Source organism: Camelus dromedarius, chromosome 29 (assembly GCF_036321535.1).
Source record: "Camelus dromedarius isolate mCamDro1 chromosome 29, mCamDro1.pat, whole genome shotgun sequence".
Classification (NCBI taxonomy): Eukaryota; Metazoa; Chordata; class Mammalia; order Artiodactyla; family Camelidae; genus Camelus; species Camelus dromedarius.
The window spans coordinates 19,242,525-19,264,848 of NC_087464.1; the positions used below are offsets into that span (position 1 = coordinate 19,242,525).

At 47.5% G+C, this 22,324-nt stretch overlaps 1 protein-coding gene across 1 annotated transcript in view; it reads left to right on the forward strand.

The window, feature by feature from the left end:
• Nucleotides 1-15,540, forward strand: part of TMC3 (transmembrane channel like 3) — a 34,465-nt gene extending 18,925 nt beyond the window's left edge. Inside the window, exons 10-22 of the mRNA XM_010986824.3 lie at nucleotides 411-558; nucleotides 1,938-2,047; nucleotides 3,161-3,239; nucleotides 3,631-3,873; nucleotides 4,325-4,453; nucleotides 4,750-4,817; nucleotides 6,169-6,297; nucleotides 8,183-8,293; nucleotides 9,201-9,326; nucleotides 9,932-10,010; nucleotides 11,183-11,225; nucleotides 12,636-12,891; nucleotides 14,491-15,540. Coding sequence (XP_010985126.3) covers nucleotides 411-558; nucleotides 1,938-2,047; nucleotides 3,161-3,239; nucleotides 3,631-3,873; nucleotides 4,325-4,453; nucleotides 4,750-4,817; nucleotides 6,169-6,297; nucleotides 8,183-8,293; nucleotides 9,201-9,326; nucleotides 9,932-10,010; nucleotides 11,183-11,225; nucleotides 12,636-12,891; nucleotides 14,491-15,325 — 2,356 coding nt within the window. The 3' untranslated portion in view covers nucleotides 15,326-15,540. The remainder of the gene's footprint in view (nucleotides 1-410; nucleotides 559-1,937; nucleotides 2,048-3,160; nucleotides 3,240-3,630; nucleotides 3,874-4,324; nucleotides 4,454-4,749; nucleotides 4,818-6,168; nucleotides 6,298-8,182; nucleotides 8,294-9,200; nucleotides 9,327-9,931; nucleotides 10,011-11,182; nucleotides 11,226-12,635; nucleotides 12,892-14,490) is intronic.
• Nucleotides 15,541-22,324: the final 6,784 nt, after the last annotated feature.

Sequence of the window (22,324 nt, forward strand, 5' to 3'; positions counted from 1 at the left end):
CCCCCGCCCCGAACTTGAACTCCTATAACTGAAATATGCATATGACAGGACTCCAATTTTAAGTGGCAAAGCAAGGACTGAAACCCAAATACTCAGACTCCAGAATCTGTTTGTGTGTGTGTGTGTGTGTGTGTGTGTGTGTGTGTGTGTGTGTGTGTGTGTGTGTTTGTGTGTGTGTGTGTGTGTGTGTGTGTTTAAAGCCCCACTGAGGCTGGTGGCTTAGATTTATAACTCACTGTTGATCTCTTAAGAGATGAGGAGTTCTGGGGGGAAGAAAGAGCTCTGATTCTTCAGGGCAGAGAACCCACTTGGCAGTAAATGTGTTCCCGGGCTTACCTGGCGCCGTCTGTACACTGAGATGCTCCGGGCAGAGCGCCGTGTACCGCCCTCACGCCTGCCTCTCCCCGCAGGGCAGTGACCATCTGCCTGAGGGTCGTTGCCAACATCCTGGTGCTCCTCTCGCTGGCTGGGAGCATCTATCTCATCTACTTCGTGGTGGACCGGTCCCAGAAGCTGGAGCAGTCCAAGAAGGAGCTGACGCTCTGGGAAAAGAACGAGGTACCCACGCCGCAGGAGCCGCCCCTCTGTTTCCATGGTGTTTCTTAAGTGGGTTAGCTGGAAACGCACCACAGAAAAATTGTAGTCTGCTTGTTCTAGAGCGCAGACCACAAGGGCCTGGAGGTAGAGCGGCACCCCCCAGGCTTGGCTCAGTTATTTCCCTGGTCTAAATCAGGGAAGATTTTTGATTCAGAAGCACCTTCCTGTGTTTGCACGTGCTTCACCTTTGAGTTTTGCTGCTGACCGTGCTTTGCTTTTCTCGCTTGATGTTTTTCCACAGACACGTCACAGACACCGACTTCACCTAGACTTGCGTTAACATTGCACTGTATTCCATCACGTGGGACAAAACTGACTATGTGGTGATTATCGAACGTTTAGGTGGTTTCCATATTTCAAAATCACAAATAACAATTCCTGAACCATCTCTATGCCAATAACTTGGTTTTTTTTTAAGATCTTTTCCCTCCACTTAGGTGAATATTCCCATTAATAAAAAATCACCAAGGGGAATGTTATGGACAATTTTATAATTCTTAATATTTGTTAGAAGACTGTTGTCCTGAAAACTTGGTCCAACTTACCTATAAGATTTGAATAGCAGAAATAACACAAATGCCGCCTCTCAGACCACTTGTATGAAAATGACCATCATCTTTGGGATTTAAAAACAAAGTGTGCAGATGATACGGTGATTATAAATTTATCCTCAACGTACAGTCGTTTTTCAAAGTCTGAGACTGCATTAGACGGTCTTATCCCACATCTTTTGCTGTTTTGCATCAATGAACTGGGTTCTGTAAATGTGTGCTTGTGTGTCGATGGCTGACACAGAGAGGTATCTAAACAGATAGACAAGTTTTTTGAAGCTCTATTCATAAACTATGTCTTACTTTAGCTCACACCTCTTGAATACCAGCTAAATCTCCTCGTTCATTTGTCAGACGTACAGAAAAACAAGAGCCAGGCATAATTCGCTAGACAATTCATCTTCCATGCACAGAACGGATATTAAATTTCCTCTTTTCTATTCATAATAGCTGCAGTTATTTCCTTCTTCCATCCAAGCGAAGGGAAGGATAAATAGAACGAGATGGTCGTTGGGGAAGGTGGCAGAATAGCCAGTGAATCCCGGATGGCACATCCCCATGTCTTCAGATTAAGGAGCCGTCCTGAAAGGAATCGACCCATGACAAAGTGGCAGCGGCCTTTTGAAAATAGCAAACTAGCAGAGATTTGGGGGACGGTTCCCATGCAAGAACTGCATGACCCTCAGAATACCCCCGACCAAGTATTAGGCTAAGAGACCGACTGTGAGGTGAAGGAGGCTGGGATGCTGGACCCCAAGGAACTCAGCCTAGCCCGCACTCTCTTGGTAGGTGAGCGTGGTGGTCTCCCTCGTCACCATGCTGGCACCATCAGCCTTCGACCTCATCGCCGCCTTGGAGATGTACCACCCGCGGACCACGCTGCGCTTCCAGCTGGCGAGGTACGGCCACCCTGCTGGGAGATGCCTCATTGGGGGTCACCTGCCTGGCCACCCATGGGGGGATCTAAGTCCCTCGAGAGCCAGGGCTTGCTTTGTTCCCCCCAAAACTTAGCACAGAACTTCCCCTGTGGATGCATCTCAAGCAGGATACCACAGGAGAGAAGGGCGAGAAGGAAGAGGGAGGGGAGGCAGGGAGAGAGGAGGGGCCGGAGAAGAGGGAGGAATAGGCAGAAAAAGCAGATACCAGGGAAAGAGGACAGAGGTGATGGAAAACATGCCCTGTTTGCCTCACTTCCAGTCCCTCCATGGGTTGACTGTGCAGAGTAAGAAAAACCCAAGCTGTTTTTCCAGACGTGAGACAAACATAATACTTTGCTTCCTTTAGCTGACGCCGGCCAAACTGACTCTGAGGGTCTTGCCCGGGGCCAGGTACTGTGAACACAGAGATGGAAGGGTCCCCATGGTGCCCAAGGGACTCCTTCCACAGTGCACAGGGGAAGCCAAGGTGAATCACAGAGATGCCCCCTCCAGATGCCCTCGCTCTGTTTCCCTGCTCACCCACTGCACACAGGTGGTCACAGGTGTGAGCTCTACCCCTGCGGAGATCAGGAGGCCTGTGGGGCTGGGCAACTCAAAGCTTTCATCTGGAGTCTTTTCCTCATGTTAAATCTGCTTTTCTCTTTTTCACCAACTGGCTTTGGCTTCATGATTCTCCAAGCGCTAAGCTCTGTCCTGTGAGGGATTTGTAAACCGGCCACTTTCCTTTCTCATCTCATTTTCCCAGGCAGGTTTCTGATAAGACTCAAGGCTGCATCCTAGGAGGTTCAGTGATGTGTTTCCAAACTTTCCAACTCTGGGGAAACCGGCATCCAGTCTTCGATCATTGGCTGATTGAGGTGGCTGCTGGCAGATTCCATTTCTCATGGTTGCCCACCTGTGAGCAGGTGGAGCTGTGCCCACGGGCCTCTCAGCGCCTGTCTGGCGGGTTCAGCTAGGATTTCAGAATCAGACCACTGGGATCCCGAATTTGTATCCTGCCTAAATTGTGGTCGGTCTAGAGCCGTGGATTTTGTGTGATGCTCTGGTCTCTCAAGGTGGGCTTGTGGCTTTCAGGGTCCTTGTGTTGTATCTGGGAAACCTCTACAGTCTGATCATCGCCCTCTTGGACAAAGTTGACAGCATGAGCATTGAGGTGAGTGCTCCCCACTGGGCACTTGCCCAGCCAACCACTGCCCCCCCATACACACACACACACACACACATACATACACATATACACACACAAAGACAAGTATACATATGTACACAGAAACACTACACAGACACACACATACACAGACACACACGTACACATGTACACATGTACACACAAATACCATATATGCACATACACAGACATGCACAGATACACACACATATATATACACAGATATATGTATATCTAGATATACATCTATATCTAGATAGAAAGAGACAGAGACAGATTATTCCCAAGCAATGCAATGATACCCTTGGTATTCATGGTAGATTCTTACTTATAAATACACGGACAACCTTTTTTTCTTCCCTCTCTTTCTCCACAGGAAGCTGCTTCCCAAAATAGCACAAGTCACTGGACAGATTCTGCCACGTTCGCCACCAGGGCTGCCTCTGAAGAAGAGAAATGGTCCACGCTTGGGCCTGGGGTAGGGCTCAGGAGAAACAGCACCTGGGCTCTGGAAGAGGCCAATGTTCCAACTTACACCTCACCTCTCTCAGGGGCCAACAAGACCACCGTCTCCACCAAGCGTCCACAGGACCAGTGCTGGGAGACCTACGTTGGGCAGGTGCCTCCCTTTCTCCCTTATAAAGCCCTTCCACGTCCATTTCATCACTTAACCCCAAAACACAGATAGTAAAGAGCAGGATGAGGGCCCGAGCCCAGGCATCTGCTCCAAACTTAGCGCTCAGAACCACTCTGCCGTTCACCTTCGCTATATAACCTTGTCCAGAGAATCTCAACCCCAAGGTATCATCCCGTGACAACACCTTGAGTAGTCTCCTGTGGTTCAGAAGCATAGGATTTTTTCCTGGTTTTGGTAATGCTGGCCTCAGATGTCAAAATTCAAATTAACAAATATTTATTGAGCCCCCTTTGTGTACCAAAAATGAAGTCGCCTTTGGAGGGGACCCAGTGGCTCAAGCCATGGGAGTGAACAGAGAAGGGGGGGCCCTGAGGAAGAGGTGGAGGGTGGGAGGGGCAGGGCGTGGGGGCATCCGAGGACACCTGTGTTTCAGGAGCTGCTGAAGCTCTCCATCATCGACATGCTCTTCACCGTGGCCAGCATTCTGCTCATAGACTTCTTCCGAGGACTTTTCGTTCGGTACTTAAGTGACTACTGGTGTTGGGACCTGGAAAGCAAGTTTGTAAGTAAGATGCTGTGTCCACTGGGGAGGTTCGTATGGCTAGATCCACCCTTTCCTGATGTCCATCCAGGGAAACTGATGTGGCCAGGAGAAAATACGTGAAGGAAGAGGGAAAGGGTATACAAAGCTGAATTTCCATTTCTTTCTTACATCACTGTCTGCTGGGATGGCCACATGGACAGTGATTCCTGTATATCTGTGTGAGCAAAGAATTGGATGTGTGTGGCTGTAATGAACTGGTTTATGCAAAGAGTTCTGGAACGTTTTTTGATGCAGAAGTTCATTTTCTCTTGCAGCCCGAATACGGAGAATTCAAAATAGCAGAGAATGTGTTACATTTAGTCTACAACCAAGGAATGATTTGGTAGGTGTCAAAGCTTCTCCCTGCCTCTGCTTACATCTAACTTGGGCTAAGATTTTAATTTACTTAGTCTGGACGGGACGTGACAGTAAAAAACACAGTCATAAGAATCCAGAAAGGATGTAAACAGTTTCTAACTGAACTATTTCACATGTCTAGTCATTTTAGTCGTGGTTTTCTAAGCATTTTACAGAAAGGAATGATGAAGGAAATTGTCCATTTTTGGGCCCTTAGCCCCCTACGCTTGCTCCCCCTTGCCTCCATATTTTCACTTAGACACCGAGGCCAGGTGCACAGCCATCCCCTAAACTGACAGACCCATCCAAGGGGGAGACCGGGAACGTGGGACGTCTGCCCATTCAGGGCAACTCCCAGCCAAGGCAGTTCCTAAAGACACTGAAGGTGGAAAGAGATCATCCACTCCACGTGGATGTGTGTCTGGAGGGGCACGGCGGGGAGCCCCTTAATCGTCCCTCCATCTCTGACTTTCCCTGCTAGACCGCCAATAGTGCTATTTGTTAACATACAAGCAAAGGAAAAAGAGGAACCCTGGATGTTCCAAACATTCAGAATTTAACGCAATCTCTCTTTCTAGTCATTCAGTAAGATGTAGGGGGAATTGAGAGATGTTACATAATATTCCTTTACTCAAATTCTATATTCTTACAGTCCACTTATTTTGAAATGTGTTTTCACAAATACAGTATTAAAAATAATACATAATTGAAGTATAGTCAGTTATAATGTGTCAGTTTCTGGTGTACGGGGTAATGTTTCAGTCACACATATACATACATATATTCATTTTCACATTCTTTTTCATTGTAGGTTACTACATATATTGAATATAGTTCCCTGTGCTGTACTGAAGAAATTTGCTTTTTATCTGTTTTGTAGATAGCAGTTAGTATCTGCAAATCTCGAACTTCATTAAATGAGCTAAAATATGTGAAGATGTTTAGCACAAGGTCCAACAAAAGTAGCTGCTCTACACACGTTGATTAAACCTGAAAGTCAATAATTTATTAACGTCACCCTTCACCACAGACAGGCCAAATCTAGAGCTTGCCAGATACCTAGCTATCCATTTATCCTATTCCCCAAAAGAGGACCTTTCCTTTGCTAAGTGGGACGACAGAGACCAGCCCTTAGCACCCCTATGCTGAGAGGATATTTTAAAATAGGATCACTACTCATCTGCAGAAGTGACTCATCTCCAGAAGGTGGAGGGTTGGGGTCCCGGGCGTTCGGGGGCTTCTCCAGTTCTTTAAGTGCAGAGTGTGCATCTCAAGCTCTCAGAATCAAGAGAGACTGGAGGAGAACAGAAGCTAACTGCCCTGCCCTGTGGTTTCAGGATGGGGGCCTTCTTCTCCCCCTGTCTCCCTGCGTTCAACGTGCTCAAGCTGATTGGGCTCATGTACCTGCGGAGCTGGGCTGTGCTGACTTGCAACGTGCCCCACCAGCAAGTCTTCCGCGCCTCCAGGTCAGTGAGCGTAAATCTGCTGCCCAGAGACCTTCCATCACTCACATTCGACTTATGCAGGGCACCCTCCAGCCAGGGGGTCTCCCCAACTCTCTGCCTGCCCAAATCTTGTCTGCCTTCCAATTTCATTTCCTCCTTGAAGCCAAGGCCAGTGCCCCACCCTGGGAATTAATCGTGACTCTCCTTAAGCTCGTGGCACATCTTTTAAAACTTTTGACTGCACTTTAGTGTGCAAATCACAAATATTTGGCTTGATGAATATTCACAAACTGAACACACTCTGTCACCAGCCCCCAGCTCAAGAACCAGACTGAGAACAGCCCCAGAAACCCTCCTTGTACTCAGTTTCAGTCGCTCCCAATCTAACAGCATCATCACTTCAGCCAGTTTTTAATTTTATGTAAACGGAATCACGCTCAGCATGAGCTCCTCGGTTTCTGTCTTCTTTCCTTCGATATTGTGCCTGTGAGATCACCTCACTGAGGGCGTGTACCCCAGTTTCTTCACCCATCCTCCTGTCAGCTGCAGTGAATAACGTGATCATTCTCAGGAGCGTCCTTTGTGGGCCGCATACCTAGACGTGCACTCGCTGGCTTGTGGACCACGCATGCAATCACCTTCAGTCCACAGCGCCAACCAGTTTTCCAAAGCAGTGGCGCCCTTTCCACTCCCACCAGCGTCACCTGAGTGTCCCAGTTGTCCCACAACCTTGCCAACACTTGTTCTTCTCTGCAGTTTTCATTTTAGCCATTTTGGTGAATTCATAACATATTTTGAACACCTTGATTGAAAGTCATTTATTTAATTTTTACATAATCGTTATTTATGCAGGTGTGTATCAGTGGCTTTCAGACTTCGTGATGATATACAGCATGACAGTGTTTATATTTTACCTAGTGACCAGTACACAGAGATGCATACATTCATATGTATATATTTTGTATATAATTTGTATAGCATGTGTATAACCACTTATATGTGTGTTTGCATATATAAATACATGCATACATATATACATAGTAAATATGCATACATACAAACATGTATGAATGGATACACACACATACATAGTATCTATATATTTAGTATATATACATAGAGAGAGAGAGAATGTGTGTATAGAGAGAGAAAGTTTCCACAAATTGACAGTCACCTACTCCCTACATCCTATGTGCCCTGATATTTTTCTGTTCCCTTTAGTCCAGTCTATTTCATTAGAGACAGAGGGACAGAGAGTGCTGGCTGAGATCCTCCAGGTTGACAGACCACCCATTCTCTTTGCAGAACCGTGTACAGGGCCTTGAACACAGGGGAGGCCTGGGCAGCCAAGCCCCCTGACACTGAGGGCCCGGGGCCCAGGGCTTGATCAGGCAGGGCATTTACCCCCAGCAGCCAGGAGCAGAGAGGAAAGAGGTGGAGAGAGACATCCAAGTGAGAGAGTCAAGAGCCATAACGAAGGTGACGAGCCATCCTCAGACATAGGGGACAAGTTCAAGGCTGGGAGCAGGAGAGGGAACCACTAGGTAAGGATTCGGGTGGGTGGGGCAGAGATTCTAAGGTTTTCCCCCGAATTAAGCTTCTTGTGTGATGGCCACAGGTTCACCCCTCTCTTGGTTTGAGGTGACAGGTGCTCAGCAAGTGCTTAGTAGACAGACAGGTTGGGCTGGATGGCCTATGAAGTCCCTCTGGGCGCTGATTTCTGGTTGGCTAAGCTGCCCATGATCTTACAACAGACCCTTTCCTTGGCAGCGATGCAGGGATTTTTCTGCTTGCAAAGCGTCAGGGCTGCAGTTTCTGTGTCGGTCTTTGGAAGGAGGGGTGCATATGCGTCATCGGCCGCTGGCCATGGAGCGAACCTGGCGCGTGGCACTTGATTTCTTTACAGATCCAACAACTTCTACCTGGCGATGCTCCTGTTCATGCTCTTCCTGTGCATGCTGCCAACCATTTTTGCTATTGTGCGCTACAAGCCCTCTCTAAACTGCGGGCCATTCAGGTGAGTTATTTTGGTTCTGTCAGCTCTGCCTGGAGCTGCTGATGACTGTCAGGGAAGGACCCCGGCCTTGAACTGAATTCTTCTTCTGGCTCACAGCCCAGATCAACAGCAGAGAAAAAAATTTCAAACTTGTATCTTGTATTTTTGAATTTTTTATTGAAGTATAGTTGATTTACAATGTCGTGTTCATTTCTGGCGTACAGCATAATGGTTCAGTCATACATGCATATGTACATGTTCTTTTTCATATTTTTTTCATTATAGATTACACGATATTCAATATAAACTCATGTCTTTTGAATCCAAGACCAGTGCCCTTTCCTTGCTAAGGAGGCTGCTCTCAAGTATGATCATCTCTGCGCTCATCTTTAAAAGACACAGTGCACTTAGAATCAACAAGGGAAGCGACATTGCTCCAGTGCTAGAAATAAATTCTGCCTGGGCCATCTTCCCTGCCAGAACTCAGAGAGCTTCTATTAAAAGACAGTCCACATCACCTTTGATTCTGCAGTATCTAACTGCGCCAAGACAGGAATCCCTAAAGTTATCTCCACCGAGCTAGCATTTGCTTTAAGTCAGTTTTGATGCATATCTGTAACATTTGGAGTTTATCTTTGTGTACATTACTCACACACACACACACACACACACACACACACACACACCATGGGATCATTGACCCCCTCCTCAAACCTACATGTTAATTAAGTGACTAGTTCAGATGCAATCATCTTAGGAATGTTACATGTCTTTCACATTCATCAGATATTTACTCCAGCTTTGTAGCTGACCTGGAGGATTGGATTCTAGCCAGCTAGCCTTTTTTTTTTTTTTTTTTTTTGATGACTTACAGGATCCTTCTGCCAAAAAACAATATAATCTGGAATGATGGTTTTCTTTCTGACAGTGGCCAAGAAAAAATTTATGACATCGTGTCAGAGACGATCAACAAGGACTTTCCCGCGTGGTTTGGCTCTGTGGTGGGGTACATCAGCAGCCCTGTGGTCATCCTGCCAGCCGTGCTGCTGCTCTTGTGAGTAACTTTCCTGCCAGCTTTGGGGGTACTTCTGCGTGTTTGGCCAACAAGAAAGCGCTGCTTTCCAATAATCGCATAAAGATCAGTGAGTTCATTCAGAAGTCACTTATGGAGCCTGGTGACCTAAGGAGGGCCGTGGAGTCACACCAGGGCCAAGGGGGTGCGACATGACTGATTCACCACCAGCATTTGGGCAATCGCCCTGGCCACTGTCACGGGGTTGAATGCTTCTACCATTATCTCATTTTCCAGAAGTTTAATATCAAAAAGGAATTTTACAGTACAGCTGAGTAGCATCCGTTTGTTTTAACTTAAAGAAAAAGAGCAGCAAGCAGTGGATCCAATATTCCTAACATGACACACTGTAAGATGCTCTCCTGTCTTCACATCTTCCTTATCGCTATCGCCCGTGCAGAATTCCAGGTCAATGCGGGTGGCTTTGAAAAAGCAGCCCCTTCCCAGTGTTCCCCAGCTTGAGAACTCACGGATACCTTTTGTCCTTGGGGGACAGTGCATGGTTCGTGGGCAGCCCACCTCTGGCAGGGAACGTGGCTTTTCAGTTGGATGAAGTACCCTCACTGTTCCATGCTGTTCCGTCCTAGCATGCTCATCTATTACCTTCAGAGCATCGCAAGATCCTTGAAGCTCAGCAACCACCAGCTCAGAATGCAGATCCAAAACGTAAGTATTGTGTAACCTTTGTGCTTGTGAATGTGAGTCAACCATATGACTGATTTCACCGGCCAGGGAATACAAATGAGGTCACATTTTCAAATTACCAGGACTCTTGGCCACTTGCTAGGGCACAAGGCTGCCCCTCCCTACCAGGTTGCCCAGAGCTGTTTGCAAGAATACCCTGGACAGCTCCCAATGGCCAGGAAGGAGCCTGCCAAGGGCCTTCCCTCCTCTCCAAGACAACTTGCCGATGCCCTGAGCACTTCAGCACCCCTCTTGTGGCCACATCAAGCTTGCAAGGTGGTGGACTGTTCTCCTGCTGTACTGGACTGGGCGGCGGGGTGAAGGTCCCTCCTCAGTCCCATGTCAGTTTGGACATCTGAGTCCAAAGGCACTGTTTGGAACCAAACACACACCTTTTTCATACCTTTTCAATTCTAGTTGTCATTACCTTCTCTCCCATCTGGGGCTCAAACCACAGATCTCTAGACAGCCAGAGGGAGACCAGCACTCCCCAGCTCCATAATATCTCCTCCTCTGCACAGCCAGATGCTCCCCTAGGGCCAGGACTAGGTGGAGGCAAATGCCAAATTGAGACGCACACGCTCTCAGGGTCACACCGACCCTGCATTCTCACAGCCCCAAGAGTGAGCACCTCCTTGTATTTGACCCCAGTTACCTGACTGCTTCAAGTCAGCCCCAGAACCTCATGCAAAAAATTTCCACCTTTCCCAGTTTAAAAAAAAAATAATTCTCATGAATATCAATTCATGTGAAGAAACACCAACTCATTGCATCAATAGTCAAATAAGACATGCACTAGGAGTTGCAAAGGGCATTTTTAGGGAAATATGCATCTCCTCCATGTGGTTGAGCCATATTTTCTCTTTTGTGTCTCAGGCAAACCATTCTTAGTGGAATTAAACATGGTCTATCAAAGAGCTGCCCCTAAAATTAAAGCTTGCCAGGGATAAAACTGCAGCGCTCAGGTGTCAGCATTGATTCATTCAAGTACCAGGCCTGAGTCCAGAGCACGCTGTCCCCAGGTGACAGCAGTAGCTCCGCCACGGCTCAGCATCTGAGCATGATGCATACGTCGTCCCCGCCCCCAAGAACAGGATTTGTTACCCCTTCCTGCTAACCCCCAAACAAACATATGATTATCATTTATGTTTTAGGCAAGATCTGAAGATAAGAAAAAGGTTGCCCAAATGGTAGAAGGTAAGTACAAACAAAAATTCCCACTGTCTCATTAAAAACACAGCAGTTTAAGGGACACCACCGGTAAAAAAATTCCTGATGAACTGTGGTTTTCACAACTAACTAGACACACTAAAGTAAAATCTAGGGATAGAAATGTTGATCTAAATCTATGATTTTTACATCCTGCCCAGGCCTGTGAACAACCCCAAAATATGTCTGAAATCAGAAGGAAATGTTGAAGTAGGAGAGAAGCACAAAAACCTGGGGAAAACCCGTAAGAGCATCTCGGCCCTGTGCACTGTTGCACACTTCCTCTCAGTGGCCCACATCTTCCTGACAAGGCCCCCTCCCCAGGGTCTCTGCCCCTTGAGTCGTGTCCTTTCTGGGCCACGCCTGCAAAGCAAAGCCACGTGGGCAGGTCCAGCCATGAAAAGAGATTCCCGAGTGAGAAACCCAAACCCAGCGGGCACGCCTTCTCCTCCCGTCTTCTCCAGCTGCACCTGGACGCGCTCGTTCCCGTCCCATCGAGGGAAAAGGAAAGAGCCTCCCTGCACAAAGAATGAAAATACGAGGAGCAAAAGGCTGGTGTGGGCTGAAGGGAGGACAGAGCGGGCAGGTGCAGCTGGAGGGAAGCAGGTGGGCCACTTGGGGCCACATACCGGTCCTGCTGTGAGCTGGAAGGACCACTGGGCAGTGGGAAATGGCACAGTCCATGTTGTCCCCCAGAAGATGAAAGAGAATGAGATCCAAAAAGCCTCTGTGGGCCCACTCTGTGTGTCCGCCTTAATGCAGAGCCACGTGGGAGAGGTCTGATCCCTTCCACGAAAACGCCTGAGTAAGAGTCAGGGGGCCTAAGGGTGGTGGTTGCCCCATCCAACAGCCTGCAGGTGAAAACTGCTGGGGAGAGAGACTGCAGCTCCTGCTGTGAAACTCCGCTGGAACTGTCAGGTCTTCTTTGCTAATGGAGCATAACTCAGTTTAGCTCCACTTGTCTTCAAAAGCTAGGGTTTCCATAAACTCTCAGGGTAGCTATAGCCTTGTCCAGTGTCCACTTACCAGCTCAAGACCACAATGTTTTTTCAGAACCGTTTCCAAAAAATCGTAATTATCATCTAAGCTTAGTAGATAAAGAATCAGAGCCCCAAAGCTGGTGAGTAACCCACTCGGCCTCACGGGGGCATCAGATGATGCGTCTGCAAGCTTCCGGGCGTGTTGGCTTCCTCCTGCACAAACCTGCCAGCCCCGGCTCTCTGTGAAGCAATGATCTGAAGCATGGAGTGTTTTGTCGCCCATGGGTTAGGTGTGCCTGCAAGTGCGCACGGCTGCTTGGAGACGCCCCATTGGAAGTCAGGACACCCCTGCAGCTGCACCAGCCTGAGTGTGTCCTGCCTTGGGCTTGCCTTCTCATCACCCTCCCTCTTCCTGCAGCTCGCATCCAAACCCAAGACGAGAGCACCAAGAGGCTTCCAAAGGACAGCGATCTCGGCAGCCAGCTGTCCTCCACTCACCCGGCGACTCCCCAGAACAACGGCAATGTGGTCAGTTTCGACTCATCAAGCAGCAAGAGTAGCAGGATAGAGACCGTCACCCACCCCGCGCCCCGGAGTCCCCGGCCAGGGCCCGGCAGTGCCACCTCGCCCCTCCCTGGCTTCTCCAAGTCCAGGCTGGAGCCCAGCACTACCAGGTGAGCTTACCTGCAGCTCGGCAGGAAACTTGCCTCCTGGGTGACACCTACCAGTGACGGCCCAGAGCCATAAAGCGCAGAATGAAAAGCCACCAGGGCTTCAAAGGTCTTAACAGTTTCAGGAAGTGAGAGCCTTGAATTCCATTTCTGACTGAAGGCCACAAGGTCAAGGGCTGCCACAGCTGACACTGAGAAGAAATGAAGGGGCGAAGTTCACCCAACAAGGCAAACTCTTCCTCCTCGGCCTCCTGCCGTCTAACCGTGAGCCAACCTTCCTGCCACCCTAGGGTATTTATTTCCATAGCCCAAGAAAAGAGCATGCCTTAAAAACGCTTTTGTCCTTTATTTTTTGCACTCCAGACTGGCCAGATATTGGCAAGATGATCTTTTAGCTCTAGGCTGCCAAGTAACTGGCAGGTTCACCTCCACATGACACAGGTCTGTTGCTTCAGTCGTACCTGCATACGAGGAGGGCAGGGGAATCCTGCACGGCTTCCACGGAGGGAGGACATCCAGAAGGATGTGCTGACCCCAGCTCAGCTGGAGAGTTACATCTGAACTGAATGTAACACGGTGAAAGCAGTGTAGATAAAACATAAGGGGTTTGGGTTTTTTGGATTTTTCAAAAAGACAATGACTAAGTTAAGAACGAATTTGAAGTCTTGCTACATGAGGAGTTCTTTTCTTGTATCTATTGGGCTTTGACAAGGAGGAGGGATTCCAATAGTCTTGGGTAGGTGTCAACTGAAAAAAAAAATGCACAACCTAAAAGTTGAGAATTATGTTTTATTCGGTGGACTTACTAAGAACTATGGCCTGGGACACGGCCTCTCGCATAGCTCTGAGGGACTGTCCCAAAGAGGTCAGGAAGGAGCCAGGATATACAGAAATTTTTTGCTGGGAAAAAAACCGCAGAGTATAATATCAAAAGATTAATTAGCACTAATTACAAAAAAAAAAAATCCTGACATCTCAAGTTAGTGGTTTTAGTGCTTGTCTATGTATGGGAAGAGGCAAGAGTCTGGGCTCACTGCAGTCATTTTTTTGATATGCATCTTTACTCTCTAGGGCCAGTATCTTGTTTTTCTCTATCCTGAATTCCCCTCAGGGTGCACCGTCAGGGCTACTGCAGTGGCTGATGGCTTTCCATCCTTTGTTTACTGAAATGAACTGGGACATTCTTTGCCTACGTAGGCTACAGAGGAAGTGTCCTAGAAGCTGGACAGCTCCATGGCAGAGGTGACGAGGGGCAGTGTTCCCATTCTGTGCTACACATGACTAGTCCCACTGTGTGCTCCTGGACCAGAAAAAGGAGGGCTCCATAATGAATACATTAGCACAACACTCTTTGCCCTCCGTGGAGGTTCACGGTGCACAGCGTCACACTAAGGCTCCTGAGAATTCCAGCAGGAAGGGAATCTGTTGAGCCCAGTCCTCCAAGTGCTCCTATGCGTGGAATCCACCAGACACCCATGAACATTTTAGAACCAGCTGCAGTGAAAATGCAGCGAAAACTGCTGCCCTGGGTCTCTGTGCTGGGATGGCACGGGGTTCTGAGAACACCCAGGCCCCAGATGCTTAACCACCTCTGTCTTTCAGGTATCCACATGCAAGCACAGGTGAGCTTCACAGGAGCAGATCCTGCACACCTAGGACGTTTACAAAGCACGTGGAAGATGTTTACTCAGAGCCTCTTTTCCAAAAGGACATTCAGCAAATTAACCCTCCTTTTCCTGGATCCGGGGTCTCGGACTTGCTGCCCCATGGTCGCAGGTCCCATGCCCCCAGATACTATATCGTTAATGAACGTGACTCTCACCAAAAAAACCGGTCAGCTTTCTGGCCCGAAAGACACTTCAAGGTAGATGCTTTTGAGGACACGGTGGAGATGTACCCCAGGAACACACGACAGTGTGTGTCCTGGGCCTCCCGCCAGCCTCGCTCTCCACAGCTAAGTGAAGAAGAGGGCGAGATTCTGAGGAGAGAGGTGTTCGAGCAGGCTTTCCACCCACACTCCCTGACTGACCTCCACGGGGCTTCTCATTTTTATGTGGGCCAAAGTTTAGAAAGCCGGGCCCTGACCTCCGAGCCCCAGAGACGGACACATTACAAGTCTTGGAATGATGGTTTCGAGGGCCATCTTGACAGGCCGATGTACATGCACAGAAAGCCACGCTCCCGGAATTTCCAGTACCCACAGCACCCTCTGAAGCCCAGAGTTAAGGCCAAGTTCGAGCCGTCCCTCACAGAATCCGACTCCATGTCAGCAGCGTCCAGCAGTGACCAGCAGAACAGCAGCGCTGACCAGTACCTCCAGGTCACCCGCAGCCATGGCAAGTTCCTGAGGTCTGCGGGCCAGCTCGGCAGGAGGAAGGCCCTATCTCGGCAGGAGCTGACTACGGATCTGCATGACCTGGTTTATTCAGACGTCTAGGGCCTTCTTCTGGAGTCCCGTTCGTAGAGATCAGAGCCCCATTAGAGTGCAGCATGGTGTGACAGTGCATGGTCCTTCCCCTGCTGGAAACAGAGGTGAACACAGCCAGGAGCTGAGACCCCCGGGGCCTTGCGCAGGCCGCTGGCCGCAGCCCCGAGACTCACACAGCTACGACTCCCTGTTCTACACCAACCACATGCGAGTGGGCTGCGTCCAGCACCTCGGGCCCGTTAGGCCATCATTTCAAAAAACCTCAGTCTTTGACCTCCATTCAGGGTGATCACAAATCGTTGGCAAGGCAGACAGCTCATCTAGTTGCAGAAGCTTCACCCGACGTGTGTGTGCTTGTCCTCGACCTCACAAGTGAACTGTTTGTATTGTGATGTTGTCTTTCAGCGAACAAAACTCAGCCCTCCCTGACAAGCACCCCGGAATGAGTGGGCCGCTCGTAAAGATTTCACAATGCTCAGTTATTTCATATCAATAATCAGGTTAGTAATGTCAAGAGTAACTAAAATTTATTGAAAGCTTACCATACTGTTTACCCGGCTGTGTATCTGTATTAATTAGGACACCTGGGTTGGAGGCAACAAAATTCCCAAGGTTTCTTGGTTCCTTTAACTGGGAGGAGTGGGAATCAAGCTGGCTTCAGGCTCAGTTGGACCCAGGCGTCAACTATCTTCAGGATTCTGTCTTTTCAATTCTCAACTCTTTCTGTTTGTTGACCTCGTTTTTGCCTACTGCCCACAGGGTTCCTCCATGTAGGTGGAGGAGGAGTGTACAGCCACAGAAAGTTCCATGTTGATGGCATCCAGACAGTGAGCCCCAGGGAAAGAACCAGGGTCGTCCCTCCGCACTTTTATCTTCACCCTCTTCCATGTGCTTGGTCTCGGGCCGTGGCCGAGAGCTCCCTGGGACACTGAAACGTATTTGGGAAAAGCCTGGCCCTGCTTCCAGACACCTGCGTCTGTGTGAGAGCGGGGAGCCACTCCATCAGGATCAGAGACTCAGCAGGTCCTGCCGCATTCCTAAGAAAACCCGAGTCTCGCCAGTCCATGTCCAGGGCTGCGAGTATGTGTATCGCCTTTCAGTGAGCGACTCCAGCACTGAGTACTGGGCTGCACTTCAATGTAGAGAAATTTAAAAGAGGCAGAACGGCACAAGCGCCCGTGTCCCCACTGTGTCGGCAGCTGTTGAAGCTTTATTCCCATCTGGCCACTTTGCTATCATTATTAAAGGAGATGTTACAACTGTCATCAGAATCTGCTCTAACCCCCACACTTAGTTTCATTCCCCTCCTGCCACCAGGAGTTCAGCCTGGGTCCATTCAGCCAGCCGTGTATGTCGTATGCGTGCATGTAAATATAGATGTATAAGATTCATCTACCGTACGTGAGGATGTCTTACTTAGGTAAATGCTGTCATGCTGCATGTATCGTACATATTTTCGTTTTCGAGGTCAGTTGAAGAAATATACAGATCCAGCTCACTCACAGCAGCTGCGTAGTATTTCGTCATATGAATAAACGGTACCATATTGATCCATTTCTTACTGATGGACATTGAAGTCATTTCCACTTCTTTGCAGCTAAAAATAATGTTGCACTGAACATCTTTCACACAGCCTCTGCTGCCCGTGTGCTTGTGTCGACTTAGAAGCGGATACTGGTCCTTTGAAAGGAGACCTCCCTAGCTCACAGGGGAGGAGCACGCTCAGCTTTCCTAGCTGATCCTTTATGAGTCTGCATGTGCCCAGACCCCACGCAGACTCCCTCTGCAGAGGATGGGGGGGCATTTTTTTTCTTCCCAGCCTCCCCAGTACTTGATATTGCCACACTATGTCATTTTTACCAACCTGATGGAAAAAATATACATGTTCCAAGTTGTTTGAGTTATTTTGCATTTCTTTGATTGGTAGCGTTTTCCCCTCTGTTGACCGGCCATTTGCATTTTTTTCTTCTCTGAACTGGTTGTCATTTTTGGTCATTTTTCTGTTGACAGGAGCCATCACCTCTAGCCTTTATCAAGTTTCAGCAGCAGAAAGCTCTATATCTACACAATCAAAATGCCTTTGCGTAACTGATTTCACAATATTCCTTTGGCTTTGAGGAATAGTCCATGGCGGGGGTGGGGGCGCGGGGAGATGGTTCATGTCTGCCTGGGGCTCCGACTCACTGGGGACTTGTTCCCCAAGATTATTAAAAGTCTCCCCAAAAAATACGTGTATAACAGACTCCTCTCAGGTCTCAGGGATCAGAACAGTTGTGTCCATTAAATATGAAGAGTGAGTCCTCTTGGTAAGGACAGTCTGATACGCATCTAAGGATGATTCCCTCGGTCGCTCCTTATCTTTCTGAATTCGTGAATGTCAGGCAACTTAGGGAAAAGTTTCCTATGCACCTCTGCAAGGCTAGCGCCCCTAGTCTGAGGCAGTATTCCTGTTTTCCTGCTATTCTGCATTTGTGTTTCTCTTCTCTTTAGGGTTTGTAGGTTATTGTGTGTGTGTGGTGTGTGTGTGTGTGTGTGTGTGTTTTAACCTTTGCCCATTCCATTGTAAACACTGCACATCCTTATAGGAGGTAAGAATCAGTAAAACATACGAGCAAACATGACCTTTAAGAACAGAAACTGGGTGTGGTGTGTGCCACAGCTGTGTCACTTGCTAGCTACGTGACCTTGGACACCCTACGTGGTCCTCAGTTTCTTAACCTATAAAATGGGGAGAGTTGTCTCTACTGCTGACAAAAGATCGGCCCCCACCCCTGTGGAGCCGAACTGAAACTCAGAGACAGGGTCTTAGTGCATAGAAGCAAAGAGACAGCTTTATTACTTTGCTGGGCAAAGGGGACTCACAGCAGGCTAGCGCCTTCAACACTGTAAGCCCTTCTTGGGGATGGGGCAGAGTGATTATATAGCCATGGCTCAAACAATAAAGCATAACAATCAACAGAATTATTTTCTTCTCATAAGACTCAGTGGCGTCACAGTGTCTCCAGGTGACCAATTCAATAGAGGCTAGTGGTTGTCGCTCTTTCCATCTCTTTATCTTGTAAGTGCCCGTGGCCTGGTCTTCTTGGTAATTCAAGCTATTTTGTAAGGTTACAGTCCCATGACCTCCCTGGAGACAACTCAGAAAGCAACTATGATTATTGCTTTCGATTAGTGGAATAAAGAAGAGACAATCAAATTAATAGCTTCATTTTAACAACGGGCCTGGAGCTGTGAACAGCAACCGGTCAGTCAGGTTAGCTGGACAGCTTAAGAGCGAGCAGAAGAAGCAGCAGTCTGTTAGCCTAAGTGCGGCCATTTTATTAATTCTCCTTCACTGCCTCGTGACGTGTTTGGTGCTGTGAGGGTTAAACGGCACAGTACAGGGTAAGTGCGTAGGACAGTGGGTGGCGAGCCGCACCTGCTGATGATCAGCTGTTGCTCAGTGAAGAATGAGTAAACACACACATGTTTGCCGAGGGCGCTCACCGAGCGCCTGCCGGAGCTAACGTAGGAAACACACATACAGTTCATCATCAGTGTCTAGGTAGAAAGCAAACTCCATTTAGGAGCTTTTAGGATTGGAGCACTTGTGTTACCAGTCACAAGTTTGTACGCCCGACACACTATGAGGTCGAACAAACTGAAAGGTCAGAGTTCGGAGCAGAGAAAGGTTTATTGCAGGGCCGAGCAAGGACGACGGGGTGGCTCATGCCCAAGAAAACCCTGAACTCCCCAAAGGGTTTCAGTAAAGGCCAGGTAAGGTGGGGGTGGCTCACAGGGTGCCTGATCAGCTGGTGAACAATTATCTGATTGGTCGATGGTGAGGTAATGGGGCTGTGAACACTATCAATCTGAGGCACCCCAAGGTCTAGGGGCCACGTGTTCTGGATCATCAAATAGTTAATTTCTTCGATTTGGTGGCAGTTTTTAGCATCTGAAAAACTCAGGAAATATGCATGAGATACTGTTCTCTGAGTACTTCAGAAAGGAGCTTACAGCAGAGGATATGGGGGAGGGGGCTGTCCCAGGAAGCTCCCAGAAGGTCCTGCTTGGCTACCTTCGGACACTGGGGCTACACCCCCTTGGTGGTCTGGCGGTGGTTTGGGTTAGAAGTCACTGGGCCCCATGCCTCATATACACAAATTTAAAATTCAGCTAGCATTTCAGTGAGGTCTACTCTGGACAACTGGGTGACTCAGAGGCCAGAGGACCCCTTGGGAGGGGCTCTGATGGATGGAATCTACAGCTGTCAGTCATTCCTTCTACCCCGTCAGTCTCACCTGGGCTTCAAGCAGCTTGCTAAATAGAGAGCCACCCCAGGCCCAGCCGAGCAGCTGTGTAGGCAGCTCCCACCCTCTACTGGCTCCATGCAGCTGCTCATCCTGCCCCGTCCCGGATTCCAGAGGCAAAACAGAGCAGACGCCTGCCCACAGCTGTCCCCACCTCACCCGCGCCCACTGCCAGTGTACGCAGGCCTCAGGGATAAACAGTCTGCTTCTCCAAATGTTTCATATATACCCAGGACTTCCCATTTTCTGGCAGCAGAGATTAGTCTCTTACAGTGCTAGAAAACTTTTTAAACCCATGCTCCATTTGGATAAGCATAAAAATCTCTTGAAATGTCAATGTCTACCAAAAGTCATTTTCTACAGCAAGACTTACTTTCCCTCAGCTTTGTTTTCATGGTGTTTTATCCCCAAACAAAATTCTAATAGCCTCCCGACTGAGAGGGTCTCGAGCTACGGCTTTACAGACACACTCTACATGGAATTTTTTAATGATGCTTTTTAAATTTAAGAACTACCTGTTAGTAATTAATATATTAAGCAGTATATGATGATATGAAATGAAAAAGAAATGTCCTTTGGTATTACCCCCTACTGTTAACAATTTATTCTGTTTATACCTTTCTAGAAGGGACTATTCTAAACATATACATATATAAACATGTACAACATATATGTAGACATAAAAATAAAAACATATACAAGCACATCTCTAGTAATTTCTCTTTCCCGCCCAAGATTTATATGCATGATATATGATATGTATATTATCAATAGGATATTATATATAAATGTTTACTGTATGCCAAGCAATTCTCGTTGCTGTTCCTTTACTAAACCCTTTAACCCATATGTCAACCCTACGAGTTAAGACTAGTATTTTTCTCATTTTCCAAATGAGGTCGCAAAGGTCTGGAACAGTCTCTAACTTACCAAGTTCATAGATAGTAAGTGGCGATGCTGGGATTTGAACCCTGGGCCATCTAACTTGAGCAGTGATCTTCTTATCTACAGAACTGTTGTCCTTCGATTTACATATTTTGACTTTATATATTATGGATATCATTCCCTGTCAATGCACATATAAAACATTTTATTTGATGGGGTAAGAATTTAAATAATTTTAAGTAATTTTTAAAGTTAAGTTTGAAATACCATTAATTTCCTTCATAGAATGTGAATTGCTCTTGGTTAGACTAATTCACTGATAACAACTCATACTTCTAGTCACCTGGGCTCTACTGGCATTTCTGATCTGTTCCAGCCCCACATTCCTTCTTCGGTGCCACATTATTTTAACGGATACATAACAATCCACTAGATGAATATCCTGTAACTTTGTTTAATCTATGGACTAAAATAATGAGTTGCTTCCAGTTGTAAAATCTATCTCCTACATCTTTGTGCAGGAGTTGCTGTTTCAAAAAACAAGCAAATTAAAATTTTCATGTTATTTTGCCCTCAAACAATTACATAAATTTACACTCTCACCCACAGTGTATCCAAACAACTGTTTCTCCATACACTCACCACACAGGGAATTAACAAGCCTCTCCAGATTTGTCCCTCAGGTAGGTGTACAAAGTGCCCCCTTGTGTGAATTTGTAATTCCCTAACTGTGAGGGCGGTGCTGCATCCTTTCACATCTTTGTTAGCCAGGTTAATTTATTTTTCTGCCAAGTGCCTGTTCATATCTGACACATTCTTTTTGTCTGTTGGGTGGTTTGAAAATGCCTTAATGATTTGTAAGAGCACCTTGTACATTAAGAAAATTTACTGTTAGTTAAAACATGCTCCAATTTTTCCCCTCAGACTATAGTCTGACTTTTTATAATATTTTGATGTGTTTAATTTTTTAAACGTGGTTAACATAATGGTCTTTTCTTTTATAGCTCCTAGGAACCTTCACATGCACTCCTTCACTAGCCTTTTGCAACGGCACAGGGAGACATTATTATTGTCCCATTTCACCTACGGGCAAACAGGCTCAAAAAGGCTGAGTGACTTGCCCAAAACCACACAGTGAATCGTGGGTGAAACTGGGTCTAGAACTTGGACTCCCTAATTCTCCATCCGGGCTCCTTAACACCTTGGTAGCCCATCACATCCTCCAAGAAGAGTCTTCAAGTAGTCATTTTCTTTATACTATTTTCTTCAAACCTTTAAATGAACAATAAGGGCACAACACAGAAAAATACAAACAGATCTCAGTGTTTGATCTTTTCAAATATTTAATTGGTTATAGCACTGAAGAGGAGGAAAGGAGGCTGGGGGAATGTGACCCCACTCACTCCTCCAGGTAGAGGCCACCCAGGTGCACAGAACTCCCTGACCTCTTATCTAGAGTCCAGCTCTCTTCCAGATGCCAGCGCATCTCACTGTCTCCTGTACACCGCTTAGAGGTCTTGCAGGCACCTCCAACTAGATATGCCCAGAACTGAACTCTTAATGTTCCCCCTCGAGCCTGTTTCAGGCCCATCTCAGCTAAGCTACCAGTGGCTCAAGACAAAAGGTGGGAGTCATGATGCTTCCTCCTTTTGCACCCCCCCGCATCTGTCACAGAAATCTCTATATTCCATCTTCCAAACACTCTACAAGGGGTCCTCTTCTCTCCACCTCCACCGCCTACTCCCTGCTCCAGGTCACCACCACCTTTCCCATTATCACTACAACTTCCTAAGTGACCTCCCAGGCTCCAGCGCACTCCCTCCTGCACCCCTGC